The sequence below is a fragment of the Neovison vison genome, chromosome 1, assembly GCF_020171115.1.
Source record: "Neovison vison isolate M4711 chromosome 1, ASM_NN_V1, whole genome shotgun sequence".
NCBI classification, from domain to species: Eukaryota; Metazoa; Chordata; class Mammalia; order Carnivora; family Mustelidae; genus Neogale; species Neogale vison.
Genome location: NC_058091.1, coordinates 15116979 through 15138458, shown reverse-complemented (window position 1 = coordinate 15138458; position 21480 = coordinate 15116979). Strand labels below are relative to the sequence as shown.

Here is a 21480-nt window from a genome sequence, read left to right as displayed (position 1 = left end):
TTATTTTTTTTTTAAGATTTATTTATTTATTTATTTGACACAGAGAGAGAGATCACAAGCAGGCAGAGAGGCAGGCAGAGAGAGAGAGGAGGAAGCAGGCTCCCCGCCGAGCAGAGAGCCCGATGCGGGACTCGATCCCAGGACCCTGAGATCATGACCTGAGCCGAAGGCAGCGGCTTAACCCACTGAGCCACCCAGGCGCCCGGCTCATCTGTTTTTTTAGATTTCACATATAAATGAAAGCATAGAGTATTTGTCTTTTGACTTATTTCATTTAGCATAATACTCTCAAAGTCCACCACTGTTGTCACAAATGGCAAAGATTCATTCTCTCGCTCCTTTTGTTTTAGGGGGAGGAGCAGAGGGACTGGGAAGGAGAGAATCTTAAGCAGGTTCCATGTCCAGCATGGAGGCAAATGTGGGGCTTCATCTCATGACCCAGAGATCATGATCTGAGCCAGAATCAAGAGTCAGATGCTTAACTGACTGAGCTAACCCCAAAAGCAGTCTTTTATATGGTTGAGCAGTATTCAAGGTTTACACACACACACACACATATGTATATAATTTTCCATATATATATGAATCTGTATTTATATAATATATATCTTTTTTCATCTACTGATGGACCCTCAGGTTGTTTGCATAGCTTGGTTATTGTAAATAATGCTGTAGTGAACATATGGGTGTATACATATTTTCTTTTTCTTTTATTTATTCATTTGAGAGAGAAAGAGAGGGAGCATGACTGGGGAGAAGCAGAGGGAGAGGGACAGGTAGACACCACACTGAGCATGGAGCCCGATGCGGGACTTCATCTCATGACCCTGATCATGACCTAAGTGGCAATCAAGAGTTGGATGTTTGGGACACCTGGGTGGCTCAGCTGGTTAGGCGGCTGCCTTTGGCTCAGGTCATGATCCCAGCATCCTGGGCTCGAGTCCCACATCAGGCTTCTTGCTCAGCAGGAAGCCTGCTTCTCCCTCTGTCTCTGCTTGCCTCTCTGTCTGCCTGTGCTCACTCTCTCTGACAAATAAATAAATAAATAAATAAAATCTTTAAAAAAAAAAAAAAAGAGTTGGATGTTTAATGGACTGAGTCACCCAGGTGCCCCGCATATATCTTTTCTAAATAGTGTTTTTATTTTCTTGGGATAAATGCTCAGAAGTGGAATTGCTGGATCATATGGTAATTATATTTTTCATGTTTTGAGGAGCCTCTATACTGTTTTCTATGGTGGATGTACCAGGTTACATTCCCACCCACAGTGCGCAAGGATTCCTCTTTCTCCATATCCTCTCCAATAGTTACTTTGTAACTTTTTGATATTAGCCATTCTGACAGATGTAAACTGAAACCTCATGTGGTTTTGATTTGTGTTTCCTGGATGATGAATGATGTTGAACATCTTTTCATGAGTCTGTTTGCCATCTGTATGTCATCTTTGGAAAGATGGCTATTCAGTCCTCTGCCCATTTTTTTAAAAAAGATTTCATTTATTAGAGAGAGAAGGAGAGAGCAAGTGTGTGCACACACGCAAGCAGGGGGAAGAGGCTGATGGAGAGGGAGAGGCAGACTCTCTACTGAGCAGGGAGCCTGATGCAGGCCTCGATCCCAGGACCCTGAGATCATGACCCAAGCCAAAGGCAGAGGGCAGAAGCTTAACTGACTGAGTCACCCAGGTGCTCCTGCCCATCTTTTTTAATTGAATTTTTTCCTTATACGAGTTCTTTATTTATTTTAGGTATTAATCCCTTGTCAGGTACATGATTTGTAAATATTTTCTTCCCATTCAGTGTGTTGCTTTTTCATCTTTTTGATGGTTTTCTTGGCCATGGAGAAGCTTTTCAGTTTGGTAGAGTCTCACTTGTTATTTTTTTATTTTATTTTATTTTATTTTATTTTGCTTTTGTTGGCTTTGCTTTTGGAGTCAGGTCCAAAAAAAAAAAAAAATGTTGCTGATGTCAAGGTGCTAACTGCCTATATTTTCTTACAGGAATTTTATGGTTTCAGGTCTTATAGTCAAGTCTTTAATCCACATTGTGTTCATTTTTGTGTGCACTATAAGTTAATAGTCTAGTTTAATTCTTTTGCTTATGGCTGCCCAGTTTTCTCTGTATCACTTATTGTAGAGATTGTCCTTTCTGTATTGTATATTATGTCTCCTTTGTTGTAAATTAGTTGACCGTGTATATGTGTGGGTTTATTTCTGATGTCTCTGTTCCATTCTGTGGACGTATGTGTCTGTTTTTATGTTGTTACCGTACTGTTTTGATGACTATAGCTCTGTAATATCATTTGGAATCAAGCAACATGATCCCCCCAGATTTGTTCTTCTTTCCCAAGATTGTTTTGTTTATTGAGGCTCTTTTGTGATTCCGTTCAAACATTGTCATTGGTCTATGTCTCTGAAAAATGCCATTGGGATTTTGATAGGATTGCATCGAATCTATAGATCGCTTTGACTTATATGGACATTTTGACAATATTAACCCTCCCAATCCATGGGCACAGAATATCTTTCCATTTATTGGTGTCTTCTTCAATTTCTTTCATTAATCCATGCAGTCATTCTTAAAGCCACACCTCAGAATTTTATTAGTAATCTTCTCAGCTGTACTTCCTACAAGCTGCAAAATCATTTCAGTTAACTTCAGGAAGCATTCCACTTCACTGACAGGCTTTGATAGCTCAGGCCTGATAGTCCCAAGGGTTCTAGAGGCTTCTCCTCCACTTCCCTGTTGCGCTCATGGACCAGCAGCCTGTCTGTTCAAGTCCACGGGGCAGTGTAGTTTGGGAGTTTGTTTTTAAAGCCAAATGATGGGGCAAAGAAAAAAGAATGGAGAACGTTCTTCTTTCATGACACCCTTCCCCTCATCAGAGATGAGCTCCAGGTGCTAATCTGGAAGTTGATACTGTATTAATTATGCCTTATTGTCTTCTGTATTTTGAATGCTTTGACATCTGGGGTCTTTTTGACCCAGGAGAGACTGACTCAGAGCCTTCGCCAATTTCTCCCAAATGACCCTCTGGGGAGCATGGCTTTCACATGCAAACCAGCCACTCCCACACCCCAGCCATTTTTTTCTGTCAGGCTCTGGGCCACCGTCCACCCTCCTGGATCACCACAGGGCTAGGTACAACACAGCCCTTACAGGCCTCAGATTAACTAGCCAGTCCTGAGCCTGCTTACCTCGTCTTGCTCACCTCATCCTGTGGAAACCATGACAAAGAGTCTTACCTCTCTTTTCCTTTGCTGTCCTTGTCTCCTGACTGACCTGGTGCTTCCCTCCGTGGCCTCATGTGGCACAGCGTGTCCCTTCTTCTTAACAACTGTGAGTAACAAATTGTTTTGCAGCAGCAGCTCTCTCCAGATCTGTTCAGTTCCCCATACCTGAATAACAAAAAAACCCTATATTTTAATACAGATACTAGGATTCTAGGGCTTTAGCATTTCAGATTAAAAAAAAAAATCACTGGTCCAGAGGAGAAAGGCACTCACTAGGTGGTCCTCTGGGAAGTGAAACAAAACCACTCCTTCAATTTCAAAACCACTTCCTCCCTTTCACAGCTCTCCCAACCACATGTGCACCCCCCGTTCCCCCAAGAAACCAAGGAGGTGTTCCTCAGGATTTACCGGACATTCATCCGTTTCACAGATGTTTAGTGAGTGACTACTATATGCTAGACACGGTTCTGGGAGCTGGTGGTGCCGCAGTGAATGAGATAAGACTGAATCTGCTCTTCTAGAAATTTTGTTATTGTGAGATAAAGATACTGAGGAAATAAACAAATATCCAATATTATCTCACGTAGTAAAGGGGAAGAAACACCAATGAAGATGTGGGGATAGAGAGTGAGGCGGGTTAGAGGTGTGGCAAGCTAGTTTACGTGGACTGGCCAAGGAGTGCCCCTCTGAGGTAGGAATTTTTTACTTTTTTAAAGTTATTTTTCAAAATTCTAGTTCAATTAATTAACATATAATGTATTAGTTTCAGAGGTAGATTTCAGTGATTCATCAATTTTAATCTAACACTCAGTGCTTATTATATCGTGTGCCCTCCTTAATGTCCATCCCCCAGTTACACCAACCCCCACCGCCCTCCCTCCAGCAGCCCTGCTTGTTTCCTCTGATTAAGAGTCTCCTGTGGCTTGTCTCCCTCTCTGATTTTGTCTTGTTTTATTTTTCCCCTCCCTCCCCTACGATCCTCTGGTTTGTTTCTTAAATTCCACATATGAGTGAGATTGTATGATACTTACTTTTCTCTGGCTTATTTCCCTTAGCATAATACCCTCCAGTTCCATCCTTGTTGTTGCAAATGGTGAGATTCCATTTTTTGAAGGCTGCATAGTATTCCATTGTATGTGTACACACACACACACACACACACACACACACACCCCTTCTTCATCCATTCATCTGTTGATGGATATCTGGGCTCTTTCCATAGTTTGCCTACTGTGGACATCGCTGCTATAAACATTGGGGTACAGGTGACCCTTCAGATCGCTACATTTATATCTTTGGGGTAGATCCCCAGTAGTGTAATGGCTGGGTCGTAGGGCAGCTCTATTTTCAACTTGCTGAGGGATCTCCACATTCTTTTCCAGAGTGGCTGTGCCAGCTTACATTCTGAGGTGGGGCCTTTTGAAAGATATTGGGGACTGAACATACACATATGCAGAAAAGTGTTCAGGAGGGTGGGAACGGCCCTGAGTTGGGATCCGGATGCCATGTTGGCCAGGTGCTGAGGCTGAAAGATATGCCGCTTCCCCAGAGCTTCGTAACGCAGATACTGACTCTGTAATGTGGGGTCTCAGCTCTTCCTGTAGGCGTCCTCGTGGCCTTCCAGCCTGAGCTCTCTGCAGGGCTGGTTCCCCAGGCCAAGGAGCCTGTCTGATTTCATTTTCCCTCCTTGTAAATCTTATAAATCTTATTCATGCTTTCTGCTGACAGCCTAAATGCACAACATAGAGAGTGAAAAGCTCTGCTAATCCTAATGATAGCCACTGCTTGGGCATGTTATTCGAGATTTTTCTATGCTTATATTAATTAGGAGGATTTTCTTTTTAAAAAGAAAGTCCTGTTTTCTTCTCTGTGCCCGCCTCCCCACCATCCCACCAGGCAGCACCTCGCATGCCACTGGCGCCAGCAGACGTGGGCAGAATAGAAGTCCTTTGCTCCCTCCTCTGCTGTAATCTCTGTGGAACATCACCTTTCCTCGATTATTTAAGCCAAGGGCTTGCTGATGCCTGCTCTGTCGGGAAGCATTTGGCAAGGCTCTCAGTAGCGCTGCCCTGAAGCTATCTTTTGATTAATTTTAATTTGATCACTGGGTCTGCGCGTAACAACAGAGTTTAGAGGCTGCTTATGAAAATGTGTTCTTTTGAGTGGATGGAGGGATAGTGCTTTCCCGGGTTTCGTGTGATCAATGCAGACAGCGGGGTACGTAGATCAGAGTTGCTTACAGGAAGCCGAATGAAATCGTTAATTTTTATCAGCTAGCTGTAACTGTTTTCTCTTCAGCTTAGAGAGCTGTGCGAGGAAAACGCATTGGTGAAAGGACAGATTGTTACTCTTGAAGAGACTGTAAATGTCCATGAGATGGAAGCAAAAGCTAGCAGAGAAACCATCATGAGGCTGGTTTCTGAAGTAAACAGAGAGCAGAAAAAAGCTGCCTCCTGCACCGAGGAGCGAGACAAGCTGAACCAGGTACAGTATGTGAAGTGTGTGTGTGCATCTGCGGTCATGTTTATGAAGCGGAAATTGACAGCCGGATGTCGGTGAGCACACCAGCACGACCGACCCCAGCTCCCAAGGCTGCTGTCAGCAGGACGGCTGGGGGCAGCGTGGGACTCGGTGACCCGAACAGGCCAGTGGATACATAGCTTTTTCCTAATTAGGAAACAGACACACACACACACGCACACACACCCCCCCCCCATATTTAAAGGTAGAGTGTGTAGAGACCAATGTTTTCCTTTAGTCAGCCTCTAAGGATTTTGAAAACTCAAACGTTAACCTTTTTTGAACAGATAAGTAATGCATCCACCAGATACAAAATTCCAAATAGATATAAAGGTATATGGTTAAAAAAAAAAAAAAAAAAGGTATGTGGTGAACATCTTCCCCACCCCCACCCCTCCTGCCAGCCACGCAGTTGTTCTCCTCAGAGGCAACCTCTGTTAAGAGTTATTTTTTTTAGGGACGCCTGGGTGGCGCAGTTGGTTGGACGACTGCCTTCGGCTCAGGGCGTGATCCTGGAGTCCCGGGATCGAGTCCCGCATCGGGCTCCCAGCTCCATGGGGAGTCTGCTTCGCTCTCTGACCTTCTCCTCGCTCGTGCTCTCTCTCACTGTCTCTCTCTCTCAAATAAATAAAATAAGATCTTAAAAAAAAAAAAAGAGTTATTTTTTTTATACCTTTCTAGAAATGTTCTATGAAGTGTATGCTTACTCTTTTTAAAATTTAATATTAATACAAATGGCAACATGCTCTGCATTATATTTTTCCTTTCATTTAAATGCAAAATGGTAATATACCATACACTATTATAAGTAAAGCTGCTATGAATAATCTGGTATTATTTGTCACGCTTGAGAATGTATCAGTAAGACAAATCCCTAGAATGTATATACTTGCAGGGTCAAAGGAAGTGGGTGTTACTTAGAAGAGACTGTCATGGGGCGCCTGGGTGGCTCAGTCGGTTAAGCATCTGCCTTTGGCTCAGGTCATGATCCCAGGGTGCTGGGATCGAGCCCCACATTGGGCTCCCTGCTCAGTGGGGAGTCTGCTTCCCCCTCTCCCACTCCCCCTCGCTTGTGCTCTCTCCCTCTGTCAAATAAGTAAATAAAATCTTAAAAAAATAAAAAAGAGACTGACAAAGGGAAGTGCCTTAATACTGGATCTTTAATTATATAGTGAATTGCTTGATCTTTTCAAATTACCCAAAGCCATGTTTGAGCATGCCAATTAATCCTATATGTATTTTCATGCTATATAATTTTTCAACTATATTTTTATATTCTTGTGACAAATAAACTAATTATGGGATTAATAATAATGGTGAATTTTCAAAAGTGAAAGTGAGCCAGTGCAATCTGTTAATAAAATACATAGGAGACAATTAAGTGGTAAAGGAGATGTAGTTCAAAATCAGATAATGACTGGACTGGATTGAGGTTCAATGTTTTTGGCAAGGACATTTCAGAGTTTAAGTTGTAGATGTCATATTATAGGCACGTTATACTGGATTGTTCCTTGTTGCTAACACTAAGTTTGCCCATCTCTTTAGCATAAAGGGACTTTTTTTTTTTTTCTTCTTCAGTTAAGTAAGGTATCCCTGGGCAGATTATTCCTGATAATTAGCAGGTTCATTTCTGTTCCCCATTGACTTTACTGAGTGGGATTATCATCACTGATTCTTGTCTGGATTAATTTACATCATGGGGGGACAAAAAGGTAATATTCAAATTTTACCATTCCTTCTGCCTATTAGCTGGAATTCTTCTGTAAAGAAAATCTTTTTATTTATTATTTTTTTCTTTTCAGTTCTGTGGACACATGGATCCGTATTTACTTACTGTGTTAGAATCGATTACTTTTTTTTTTTTTTGGTGCTCTAAATTCATTATATTGGCCCAGCAGCAGCCCCTCTGGTCTCTGTGACCTTATAACCTGCCTCTGTTCTTTTAACACTTCCTGGCTTTTCCTGACAGAAGACATGGCTTTGAGGATCACTTAGAATTTTCAGACACAAAACTAAAATCGACCTGTTCTGTAGGGATCGTTGGTGCCCTTTCCTGGAGAATGGTGCTTGCAAATAAGATTTAGGCTCTCGATGGGCTTATTGCTACTGGGCTGTTTCTTTTGGTGGACTGAGCTAGAAATACATTTTTAGTTAAATAAACTCTTAGTGGTATGTTTAATTAAAAGTGATAGAGTTTTCTTATTATCTTTATATTACTTTATATTAGTATCTTTTGAACCTTAATAACATCTACTCTTTTGCTTTGTCTCACCATATACAGAAAAGTATTTCAGAATTATGCTTTTAGTGTTTTACCTACCAGTGAGCATTCTGAGTGAAGTCTTAGGCTCTCAGATTTTTTACATGCATCCTGTCAGGAATCATTTCTGTAATAGTCACCATTTACCGATCACTTACTATTCTCACAGTCATTGTACTGAGTGTACTCTGCTCAAGTTCACATAGCTCTTAAGTGGCAAAGCTGGGATTTGAACCCTGCTCGTGATTCTGCCATCATCAGTAATCCCTTTCCGTGTGTGGTCACAGCTATATCCTATATATCTGTCTGATGCCAAGTTATTTGTCAGTGAGACAACAGCAGTAAGTAGCTCTGCAAATTTCCTCAGTGAATGAATAACTTGAATGTGATTACAGATAGTAATGATTAAAATATCAAGCCTTGAAAATTGGGCAGAAGTTAATACTTACCTATAAGAATGCATTTCTGGGGGTACCTGGGTGGCTCAGTCGTTAAGTGTCTGCCTTCGGCTCAGGTCATGATCCCAGGGTCCTGGGTTCAAGCCCCACGTCAGGCTCCCTGCTTGGTGGGAAGCCTGCTTCACCCTCTTCCACTCTCCCTGCTTGTGTTCCCTCTCTTGCTGTGTCTCTATCAGATTAAAAAAAAAAAAAAAGAAAGAAAGAATGCATTTCTGAAGATAAGCAGTAGGAAATGAAAATGTGCTATAAGAGCACATTTAAAAAAAGCCAAGTTATTTGTCATATGTATTTTTACTTGTAAATGATGCAGTGTTGTTCAGGCTTGGAAACACATTCATTTTAGGATGTAGTTCCTGCCAAAATAACAAAAATTGTAAAAAAAAAAAAGTGCAATAAAAAACTTGAGGTCTTTAATAAAGTGCCCATTCATAGGATTATGACTCCAAAGATTTACTACTGAAAAATACTGTCAAGTGGTTTTTACTGACACATTAATGGCCTCAGGAAGTGTCTTCATAATGCTTTCTAAAGCTCTGTTTTTGAGGTAGGAAACTTACTTTATTAGTGAAGCCCAGGATGACTGTGGAAGTAGTAATATTTGCAGGCTGGGGTGCTGTTTTTACAAAACTCAGCTTTTCTCTTTTTCTTAATTCCTCTATTTACTTTATGACTTTTATTTTATGAAAATTTCCCCAATTAAAAAGCCAGGTGATTTATCATATGTAAGGAAAATATATTATTTGAAAATCTTGAGTAGTTACCATTGAAGTATGTTTTAACAACTCTCAATGATTGATACTTTTTCTTTCTGTTATTTTGAAATAATCCAGGGTTCAAAAGAGTAGGCACTTACCCTCCACAAGCCACACACGCATTTCCTATAGGCCATACAAGTTCAGATCAGATCGGAAATGAAACTTAAGGGATTTTAAACCGCTTCTTTTCCTTCATGCTGTTGACATTTCCTTTAATTCTGGTAGCTAGAGTCAAAGCTAACAAAGAATATTGGTTTTGGAGTCAGGCAGGTCTGGTTTGGAAGGATGTCCCTTCTGCTCTTTTGGTTTGTTAGAATGAAGTAGCGAATGAAAGAGAGACTGGTATGGGACAGTTCTCAGGGAGTAGAGTGGTTAAGGGGCTCGGCTCTCAGGTTTTTATCTGGACTTCAGAGTCATTTGGCAGTGTGATCTGAGGTATATGGCCTTACCTCTTGGAACCTGTTTCTTGTCTGTAAAATAGAAAAATAATTTAAGGATCCATCTCTTAAAATTATTCTTAGCACTGGCTGACATAATCTACATGAAGTGCTCAGGACATGCCCACCACACTTGATGCTCTGTGTTTTTATTTCCTTTTCCTAGTTATTTATATTTACCTAGAGATCCAAAGAAACAAAATTATTTTCAGGGTATAGGCATATGGAAATAAGTTCCTGGAAGGGAGGACTTACTAAGATAAATTACTAAAGAATTTGAAGATCTCTTTACGATCTTAGAATCATGATGTTGGAAGTGACCTTATGGCCTTTTAGAATCTAGATCATGTAACCCTCTATGTGGAATCAGAATAATCTTTATTTCCTTTTTTTTTTTAAAAAGATTTTATTTATTTATTTATTTGAAAGAGATCACAAGTAGGCAGAGAGGCAGGCAGGGAGAGAGGGGAAGCAGGCTCCCTGCTGAGCAGAGAGCCGGATGCAGGACTCGATCCCAGGACCCTGAGATCATGACCTGAGCCAAAGGCAGAAACTTAACCCACTGAGCCACCCAGGTGCTCCCAGAATCATCTTTAAATGTCACTGTCTAGCTAGTTTTCCAGCCTTCACTTGAACTCTTCCAGAGACAGGGAACTCAGTACCGAACAAGGAGATCCATATTCTCTGTGAAGTTCTTTAAAAAAAAATGATTTATTAGAGAGACAGAGAGAAAGAACACAGGTGGGAGGGCAGAGGGAGAGGGAGAGAGAATCCCAAGGAGACTCTGTGTTGAGTGAGGAGCCCAAATGCAGACCTTGATCCCACAACCATGACATCATGACCTGAGCCAAAATCAAGATTCAGCCACTCAACCGACTGTATCACCCAGGCCCTCTCTGTATAGTTCTAATTTTTTTTGACAGTTCTTCATTATAGCACGTCAGGATCAGAATCCCCACAATTTACCTCCTCATCCTGGTTCTATCTTAATGAAACTTCATAGAATAAACTGAAATCTCTTTCTTATGTCTAACCTTAAAGCATTTGAAGACACTTATCATGGATTTTTATGTCTTTTCTTTTGGCTAAACAGCCTGTATCTCTCAAATGTTGAGCCTTCTTTAGTGTCGTCTGTGAGGCTGGGGGAGTCCTGGCCTCTGGGGGAAGATTTAAATGAAAATAAGCACTAAAATAGTATATGTTCATAAGACTCCGAACTAAAATTTAAAGCCTTCTCTCCTTCTACTTCTAGCCTCCTGGGACATTCCTGTTTTAGATTCTGGTACTTACCATTGAGACTTTACAGGAATACATTTCTATTCCTGATTCACCAACGTGAGATAATATTTTTAGACTTTTTGCCACAATGTGGAAGAATTTAGTGCTTTTTAATTTTTACTTCCCTCTCTCTACTTCCCAGTTTTATTATTGTATTTACATTGTCAAGGTTTGTAGTATTTACATTCTGTTCTATAACCATAATTAAACCTTCTGTGCTTTGCTTTTAAATTCGTTCTATACATTCAAACTAAATTAAAACAACATTTTAAAGAAAACAGTTACATAAATATTTGTATTACAGGTTTAATGCTAGCCTGGGATGCTGAACCCATTCCATTTTGACAATATCCCTCTTAGCATCTCCAGCTGGGAACTGTCCATGGTCCTCCAGGCACAATCTGACCAGCTCAGGGTGGAGTGTTAGCGGTTCTATGGTGAAGCCCAGAAACATGCTGGCCCTACAGGCAGCTAAATTCATTGTCAACTTGTGTTTGTCAATAATGAGAATTTCAGACTTATGCTGAATTCTTATTATTTCCAAGGCTGATGATGTCAGTGGGGCAGCCTAACTGGTGTGTGTGTGTGTGTGTGTGTGTGTGTGTGTTCTTACCACTATTGACTCAGCACTGGACCAGAATTTCCTGGATGTTTTCATAGTTGTCTCTGTTCTGTCATATCTTCCTTCCATTTCTAGCCCCCCAGCTAGGTCCCTTCTCTAGAGATGATCAGAACTGGCAATTGCTTTTGCTTATTTCTAGAGAGATGCTCTTTTTATGTAGGTACAAACGGCACGAGATACATGGTTAGGTACCTTACTTTTCTCACTGACTGTATCTTGGAGAGTCTTCCGTATCAGTACATAAAAAATCTCCTTAGTTCTTTTTATGAGCGACAAAAGTCTATGGTACAGATGTCTTGTATTTGTTTAGCTGGTCACATATCAGTGAATATTTGTGTAGTACCTAATCTTTTGCTATACTGTAATGGAATAGCTTAAAAATTAAAAAAAATTTTTTTAAAGGTTTTATTTATTTATTTGCCAGAGAAAGAGAGAGCACAAGCAGGAGAAGTGGCAAGCAGAGGGAGAGCAAGAAGCAGGCTCTCTGCTGAGCAGGGAGCCTGATGCGAGACTGGATCCCGGGACCCTGGGATCATGACCTGAGCTGAAGGCAGACCGACTGAGGCACCCAGGCACTCCCCCAATTTTTAAAAAATTTTAATTCAATTAATTAACATATAAAGTATTATTGGTTTCAGAGGTACAGGTCTGTGATTCATTGGTTTTCTATATTACCCAGTGCTCATTACATCATATGCCCTCCTTAATGTCCATCACCCAGTTCCCCTATCCCGCCGGTCCCCTTCCCCTCCAGCAAGCCTCAGTTTGTTTCCTATGATTAAGAGTCTCTTATGGTTTGTCTCCCTCTCTGGTTTCATCCTGTTTTATTTTCCCCTCTCTTCCCCTATGATCCTCTGTTTTGTTCCTTAAATTCCTCATATGAGTGAGGTCACATTATAATTGCCTTTCTGTGATTGACTTATTTTACTTAGCATAATACCCTCTAGTTGTAATGGGATAACTTTGTGCATATGTCCTTTTCCATATTTAGTAATCTACCCTACAGATCTGTTTTGGGGACTGGAATTGCAGGACCACAGGCTATGTGTATACTCTATTTTGTTAAATGTTTATACCAGAATTATTCCTATCCACACTCCCACCAGCAATGTATAAGAGTACCTGTTCAGGGAGAATTTCTGAGTTTATTTGTTAATTTTAACTGCACTAGGTAAAAGTAATCAACTGGTTTTTCATTTTACATAATTCATCCAGGGTTGAATGAATTAAACTCAAGCCAGAGGTTCTCCACCCAAATAATAATTAGCTATGGATTTTTGAGAGGCAGTTTGATCTCGTGCATATCCAAATCTATATAATAGTTAGCAACATTAAAATAGGAAACAATTGCATTTTAAAAACAAATCTTTGAATGACTTTATCACGTAATGCATTAACGATGATTAATGCATTAATGATTCTCATTAATTAATGAGAATTAATATATAATGCATTAAATTGGGAAGGTAGATTGAATACCTTAATCATATTATTTACAACTGTTTTGGTTAAAAGTGGTTGTGAAGGGGTCATTATTCATTTCTTGCATTGGTAGGACAAACAAAAAGTGAACGGTTTTGTTAAATAACTCATCCCTATCAGTGTCTCTCTAGTGGCTGTTGTCTTTTGCAAATATGATTTCCTCTGTGGAGGTCAGCCCTGATTTTGCTCAGAGGGAGCTACTCGTCTCTTGTTCTGTGTGTCAGTGTGGTCTGACAGCGGTCCCCAGGACCTGGCCAGTGATACCGATGTCACATTACTTGAGCATATCCTTGAGGTAGCCATGCAACCGGATTCCACTTCAGGGCTGTTTCTGCGAGCTCTGCGGTAATTGCATTTTAGTCTGAGGACATCTGTTTCCAGCAGATCGGCACAGCGCTTCGAAACCCTGAAGCACTTAATCAGAGCACTGAGGGAGGGGCCGTCCCTAAGGCCTTGTGCCGGGTCCCCAGGGCTGGACTTCATGTGAGAAACAACACAGACTTCATGGGGCTGAAATGTGTCCAGAAACGAAATCTGGCCTGCTGCCACGTGCCACTGTATTTTAGGACCACAAATTGAGTTTTCTGATTTTTACCAGTCATAAAGGTTTGTGCTCTGAATTCATTGGGAACAGTTTGGGTTCTTGTCTTGAAAGCAGGGAGACAATAGTCTGATATTGGGGATGGAAAAAATTCCTCATAGCTGGAATATTTTCACTGTGTTTATTGGTTTCCTGGCGTAAGCCATCAGTTGGTTAGCACACTCTAAACTGACAGTAAGGCTGTAGTACTCAAGCATCTGATATATTTTTTTGTGTGTATTTTGAGGACCTTTCTTACGTGGTTAAAAATATTACTTTCTGGGTCATGGAAATTCCCCTCTTTTACATTAGGGTTTTCTTTCCATATAAGTTAACATAGAATATTCTAGAAGGTTTTAGAGCTTGAAGGGGATTAGAATTCATTATTATCTCTGCATCACTGAATTTGGGACCTTTAGTTCTCTCTCTCTCTTTTTTTTTTAAGATTTTATTTATTTATTTGACAGATAGAGATCACAAGTAGGCAGAGAGGCAGGCAGAGAGAGAGGGGGAAGTACGCTCCCTGCTGAGCAGAGAGTCCAATGTGGGGCTCGATCCTAGGACCCTGGGATCATGACCTGAGCTGAAGGCAGAGGCTTTAACCCACTGAGCCACCCAGACGCCCCTGACCTTTAGTTTTCTTGTTAGATGGACATTTCTAAGTCAAGTAGGGGCCTAATTTATTATCACCAGTGGTGATACTGGTTATCCAAATTGAGTAGCTTTTATATTACTATCTTTTTTTTTTTTTTAAAGACTTTGTTTATTTGAGAGAGATGCAATGAGAGAAGGAACACAAGCAGGGGGAGTGGAAGAGGGAGAAGCAGGCTTCCTGCCGAGCAGGCAGCCAGATGTGGGGCTCAATCCCAGGACCCTGGGAACATGCCCTGAGCCGAAGGCAGACACTTAACGACTGAACCACCCAGGAGCCCCTATTGTATTACTCTCTGAAAAGAAATCTGTAAAGTATTAAAATATTGTATTTGTGATAAAGTGTCCTTGACTCTACCTTAAGGGCCATAATTTAATTAGCAGCAGTGGGGGCTTCTCCACCAAGAGGACCAGTATCGAAAGGGACTGGGGAAGGGAAGCGTTGCCAGGACCTTGAGACCAAAGCATTTCACAAAATAGGTCCCACGATTAGTTTAGCCGTTCCTTTTCTGAAAAGGTCAGACCTTCTTAACTACTTAGCCATGCTCAGTATCTTTTTATTTCAAGCTAATGCCAGGGACTACCTTGATTATAAAAAAAAAAAAAAAATCACCAGAAGAAAGAAAAAGAAAGATACTCACTTTTTTATAAAAAGTAAAGACATAGCAATTCAAGGAACATCTTTTTTGTCTCCAAGCTGTTGGTGGAGATAAATTCCTTTTATTTATTTATTATTATTATTATTTTGATAAATTCCTTTTAAAGTCTAGTTCCAGTGCGAAAGGGTTGAGTGCATTTTAACTGGCAGCCCAAAATGTTACTGGCCTGTTTAGGCATAGAATCTGTTAATTGAAGATAACGTTTCTTTTTTGTTGCTTTTGACCCTAACATACTGTTTGTAATAAATAACATTCCCCCCCACCCCCCAGTTAACTAGGCTGTAATACTGTAGCAGTGCTTGTTAACAAGTTGCTTATTTTTATCTGATGTGGACTCATGTATTTTAGAAATCCATGTCAACAAGTTTTTTTTTTTTTTTTTAAGATGTCCCTTTTATGCCACTTTGGACCCTTCTAGATTGTAGTAAATAGAAGTAAATAGAAGTAAGTGCGCCGGTAGCCTACTTTACGCCCTTCATTTATTTTTGTGAACCTAACCATACATACTATATTCTTTCAAATTACTGTTCTCAGTGTGGTACCTTATTTCCCTCTACTTTTAATCCTCCTGCCCAGCGAATGGCTGGAGAGTTCGGTCTCTCTTCTTCTATCCACTTTATGAGACAAGGAGATATGCAGTAAATGGACGTTGAAAGAAAGTTCTGATGATCTCTTATGCAGTGATGTTTTGTGAAAACACTACTCTGTTATTTAAAATAGTATTAAGGAGGCATCTTTATTCAGACACTTTTTATTGCACAGGACTTGTGGGTAAGACTCTGATTATTATAATATTATAATTATTCAGAGTCAATTTCCATGTATGTCAAGCTTTAGAACAGATAATTAATTCTGCAAATTTTTCTCTCTATGTTTTGCCTCCACCAGCGTTTCAGCCAGCAGGCCCTTTCTCTAGGTCCACACAGAAAAGGCTTATAGGTCAGTCTCTTTTTCTCCTAGCTCTGGCTTTATATCTCTTCTCTTTCTTAGGCACCTCCGTTTACCTGACATTGCCTTTACAATTCAGTAACTTTAGGGAGAGGTGGTGGGGAGCTTACGGTTAAACAGGGAATTGATGAATTCATCCTCACTCCATGAAGTCTGTAAGTAAGGGAAATAAAAAGCAAATGCAGGGGGCACCTGGATGGCTCAGTCGCTAAGTGGCTGCCTTTGGCTCAGGTCATGATCCCAGGCTCCTGGGATCGAGCCCCGCATCGGGCTCCTTGCCTGGCGGGAAGCCTGCTTCTCCCTCTACCACTTCCCCTGCTTATGCTCCCTCTCTTGCTGTGTCTCTCTCTGTCAAATACATAAAATCTTAAAAAAAAAAAAAAAAAAAGCAAATGCTGGTGTCCCTCGGTGGCCACTCAGGTTCTCGTCTTCACTGTCTGTAATCGTTTCAGGACTTGCTCCAAGCTGTGCAGACCAAAGAAGTCCTTGAAAGGGAAGTCAGGGTCCTCCAGGAGAGGCTGTTGGCTGGCCAGCGGGTCTGGGATGATTCGAAGCAGGAGCTGAGCCTCTTGAAGAAAAACTCCCGGGAGCTGGAGAAGAGACTGGAGACCAGTCTGGACGCGGCTGCAGCCTCGCGAAGCCAGTGCTCCTCATTCAGGGAGAAAGTTGCGGCCCTGCTTAGAGGCCGCTGGGGCCCGACGGGGCCCACGGAGGATGCCGTTTTGGAAAGGATCCGAGAAATGACCCGCCAGGAAGACAGCAGGGAAAGGGTGAGTGGGAGGTGGCCGCTTGTAAGATTCTTGAGGACAGTCATTTGCTGGGTCCTTCCAATGTGGGTTTTATTACTTTCAACTATATATCATACTTTGGGAGCCTGGAGAGTCACTTCACTGACCACTGACCACGATGTGGATTCTGGAGTCAGAGCTGCCTGGGCTCAATCCTGTCCCTGCTGTGGACGCGCTCAGGCCAGGTGTGAGACTGGCAGGTTCCTAAGACGGCAGCCCCTGAGATGCTGTTTTCTCATCCGCTGGACAGGGAAGGCTCCGGAGCTGCACCCCTCCCTCACCTGAGCCACCCCTCTGCCCCGGGGTCGGATGTATTTTTGAATTCAGAATGTTTTGGAGTTTTGAAAGGTAAAGTAGTAACACAGAAAGGCATCGGAGAGAGCGCGCTTACACATTTTCCTCCTCACTGGGGTCTGGGCAGCACTCTGTAGTCCACCGTGTTCATGGTTCTGCAGCAAAACCTGCGGCAGCTCCATCCGTCAGAGCGTACCAGGACCATGAGGAGCTCCGTGGCGCTTCTTTTTTTTTTTTTTTTAAATATTCTATTTATTTTATAAGTAGGCAGAGAGGCAGGCAGAGAGAGAGAAGGAAGCAGGCGCTCTGCTGAGCAGAGAGCCTGATGCGGGACTCGATCCCAGGACCCTGAGATCATGACCTGAGACGAAGGCAGAGGCTTTTATCCACTGAGCCACCCAGGTGCCCTGTAGGTGCTTCTGGGTAGGGTTTGCTGCCCAGTCCAGTCCCGGCAAGCTTTATCATAAGCAAGTGAATTAGGAAGAAAGTTGTCAGTTTTCAGATGCTTTTGGGTTTTGGAATTGCAGACAAGGTTTCCTAGACCTGGAAGAGTATCTGCTTCAGAAGGCTATTATTTGTTGGAAGCATTGAATGAAAAAGAATTTTATGAATTCCTTAACACGCTTCCTGGCCAATAATGATGACAAATATTAACCCTTGGTGCGCTTCTCTTCCTCTCTGTCCTCCTCTTCATAATGGTGCCTGAACCATCTTTTAAGGGACTTATTTAAAACATGGAGAAAGATGTTTAAATTCACATATATGATTGAAGATTGCTTAATTTTCTTGTCTTGTTTATACTACTAAAAATTCTTCTTTACTACGTAACTTTGCTTAGCAGAGTCAAGTTCAGCCTGACTCTGTTTAAATCACCATCAAATCCAAATTATCGAAGTCCTAATTAAGGAGGTTTTAAAGTAAATAATATCCAAATTCTAGGTAGAATTCCATTGTGATCTTTTTCTTCGATGAGCTCAGGCCAGTCCGAGGCAGAAGTTGTATTTTTCCCTCTTTTGATGTTCCTAATAACCCCAAGCCATCACTAGCTTAGAATTCAGGGTTGCATTTGACAATTTCCTTTAATGATTAAACATTTTCAGTTCCTTTTAAAAATTCTCCAAAATTCAGGGTGCCTGGGTGGCACAGTTGGTTAAGCGCCCGCCTCTTGGTCTCAGCTCCGGTTGTGATCTCAGGGTCGTGAGATCAAGTTTCGGGGTGGGACTCCCCAATCAGCGTGGCGTCTGCTTTAGGGTCTCTCTCCCTCTTCCTCTGTCCCCTCCCCGCCCCAGCTCTCTCTCTCTTTCAAATAAATAAATCAATCTTAAAAAAAATTCTCCAGAATTCATGTGTGTTCTTAGGAGCAACCCAAGTGACTCCTTTGTCCAAGTGGAGGATCGTCTTTGTGGATATGAAATATCCATCCTGTGACATGTGCAGGTCTCTGAGAGTAACTCAGTTTTTCTCGTGATTGGCACTGGACTGGAGAAGAGAATTATCTCCAGGACCAAGAAATACTTCAGTCAGTTATTTACCTTGACTTGCGGTTGATCGAATTCAGTAGCTAATGGTTCTTTGCCATTTTGTTTTATGGCTTCCCTCTTCTGTGTTCCCAAACGTTTTCCTCAAACTATTTTAATTCAGCATGGGAAACACGGCATGTCAGCATGCTGTATATGTTTATTTTCTAAAGCAAACGATGCAAATTGGTTAAGCTTGCTATGCCTCTCTCCCACCCCCCCCAAAAATCAGAATGATTCAGAGTCTTTTTAGTGCCTTTGTCTGTCTCTTCTACCCTGTAATTTTTTTCAATAGCTGTTCCCACTATTTAAAAGCCTGAAATCAAGCATATAGCCGGGGTCTTAGGTGACTCATCTTCGAGTAAAATTAGGAGAAAATGGATTTCAGATATTGTCTTAGAAATGTTTCTGAAGAATGGGAGATTTACAAATTGATGAATCTGTTTGTCGAGGAGGCTGTGCTCCCTGCCAGCTGCCTTGGTTAGACACACACCCAGCGGCTGAGTAATAACCCACGGGAAGGCCCAAGGGTGGGGTTCAGGCTGCGCCTGGCAAATTCACCGTTTCAGGTCGACTCCTGCTTTCCGAAGCTCGCTTTTCTTGTTTACTTTGTTGCTGCTCATTTTGACTCTCCCCCGTGTTTGCAATTCTCAGTAGAATTCAGGACACCACCCACACTTTTTCAGTAAGTCACTTCTTCTTGTTCCTTGCTTTTCTGCTTATAGTAAAACTGAATTGTCTTTTTCAAAGTGTTACCAGATCTCGGAGTAGGGTTGCTCGGTCTTGGCACCATTGACGTTTCTGGCTGGATAACCCTTTGTCGTGGGCCCGTTCTGTACACTTTGTTCTGTACACTGCAGTGTTGAGCAGCTTCTCTGGCTTCTACCCATTAGGTATCAGTCGCACCATTTCCCCCCTCAATCTGTGACAGCCAAAGATGTCTCCAGACAAATGTCCCTCAAGGGTAAGAGTACCCCCCGTTGGAAACCACGCTCTTAGAGGAATGCCCTACCATTGGCTTCTGAGGAATTCTAACTGAGCATAGATGTTATTTAGCCTTGAAATTTCAGTACCCTTGTAGTAGGTGTTTTTGAAATAATGATGTCTTGCACAATGACAGAAAATTGCGACATTTTCAGATTTTGGTGTGGAATGTCAAGGCAAACGTTTTTCTCTTACTTTTAGATGTTTCCTAACTGGCTAACCATCTGGATGAGAAATGATTATGTACAGAGAGGACATGATCGTGATTGATTCCTGTGTCCTTTTCCAAGTTAAAGGCAGTTCCTATAAGCTCACAGACTTTTATCTATTCAGCTCTTTCGTTCTTCTTAGGCACACATAAGGCTTTATTTCCTCCAGTGGAGTGTTTCTTGGTCCAGTGACTCTGTGGGAGTCATGGGGATCAGGACCTGAGCTGAAGGCAGATGCTTAGCTGACTGAACTACCTGGGTGCCCCAAATTATTTCAATTTGCAAGAGTGGTACTGAGTATTATGTAAATAATCTATTTTTTTCTTTTTCTCTTCTGAAACAAACCATCAAAACACATCTATCATCTCAAACTTGGTATTTTTTATTGAATTCAACATTTCATGAAAAGGAGATTTGGTAGAATCAATTTGAATATTCTCAGAGTGTACCTGGACTGTTTGATAAACTGATGCTCTTGACTAAGGGATTATCAGGACAGAGGGAAACTTCAGGAAGGGAAGGGCAAGTCAGGGGTGTGTGAAGGGAATGGGGGCCTTCCTGGAGAAACTGTGGTCTCTTTTTGTAGGAGAGGAAGTAGCAATCAGATTCTCCTGCCTTCTTGTATGTAAAGTTGCTGTATGAAATTTGACCTCTCAAAGGCTAAAATGATAACATCACTGCTTAAGTATGTAGCACAGAGGCAACATCACCAGAATTTGGTGCATAAGTAATCAATATTCCATGGAAAATGGAAAGAAAGCTTAAAAAAACTTTATGTCCTTGAATTCCTGATAAGTTTCCTATCAAAACTAACTCACAGGGGCGCCTGGATGGCTCAGTGGGTTGAGGCCTCTGCTTCGGCTCGGGTCGTGATCCCAGGGTCCTGGGATCGAGCCCCAATTCGGGCTCTCTGCTCAGCGGGGAGCCTGCCTCCCTGCCTCTCTCTCTCTCTCTCTGGCTGCAGCTGCCTACATGTGATCTCTGTCAAATAAATAAAATCTTAAAAACAAAACAAAACAAATCTAACTCACTGTATAATCTTTAATCCACTCTATTTGGTGGAAGAGTTTCTCCAGACAATGACACTTAAAGAGGTCCAAAAGTACTTTGTCTGAACTTCTTTCTTATTCTAGCTGAACTTTGAAACCCCTAAATTAGTGGCAGTTTTAAGGGTAAGTCAGTATGATCCATAAATATTTCTTGAGGAAACTGTTTAAGGAATTATATAAAAATTAAAAATACCAATAGAAATATTAAATAATGATACTGTTATGCTGAAAATAAATAAATGAAAAAAAAAAGAAAAAAAAAGAAATATTTTATTAGATAATGAATGCAGATTTATTTCCAGGAGAGGAAAAGACTGCTATCAAATTATGTGTTTTTTAATTTAAGTTTTACAAAGAATCTGGTGTTATAAATAGTTATGTTGCTCTGGCGGAGCACTGGATTTTAACACTTTGTTGCATCGAAAACAAGGCTTAGGCTTATCTGTTTCTTTGTTTCCAGATGGTCTCCCAGCTTGAAGCCCGAATATCTGAGCTTGTGGAACAGTTGGGAAATGAATCTGGGTTTCACCAGAAAGCTCTACAGAGAGCCCAGAAAGCAGAAAACAAGTTGGAAACTCTTCAGGGTCAGCTGACACACCTGGAGGGAGAGCTGGTTTCTGGAGATGTTTTGCGAGATCACTTGAATTTTGAGAAACAAAAAGTAATAACCCGACTCTATCCATGGGTAGAAACATCTGTTGCAGTGTAAAATTTTACCTGAAAATATTCCGAATTTTAGAGCACTTTAGTAGAATGCTTG

The 21480-nt window shown here is 41.4% G+C and overlaps 1 protein-coding gene across 1 annotated transcript in view; it reads left to right on the top strand.

The window, feature by feature from the left end:
- CCDC170 (coiled-coil domain containing 170) overlaps positions 1-21480 on the top strand; it is a 78908-nt gene that overhangs the window by 25288 nt on the left and 32140 nt on the right. Inside the window, exons 5-7 of the mRNA XM_044243943.1 lie at positions 5528-5713; positions 16332-16649; positions 21181-21381. Of these exons, the coding sequence (XP_044099878.1) occupies positions 5528-5713; positions 16332-16649; positions 21181-21381 (705 nt within the window). The remainder of the gene's footprint in view (positions 1-5527; positions 5714-16331; positions 16650-21180; positions 21382-21480) is intronic.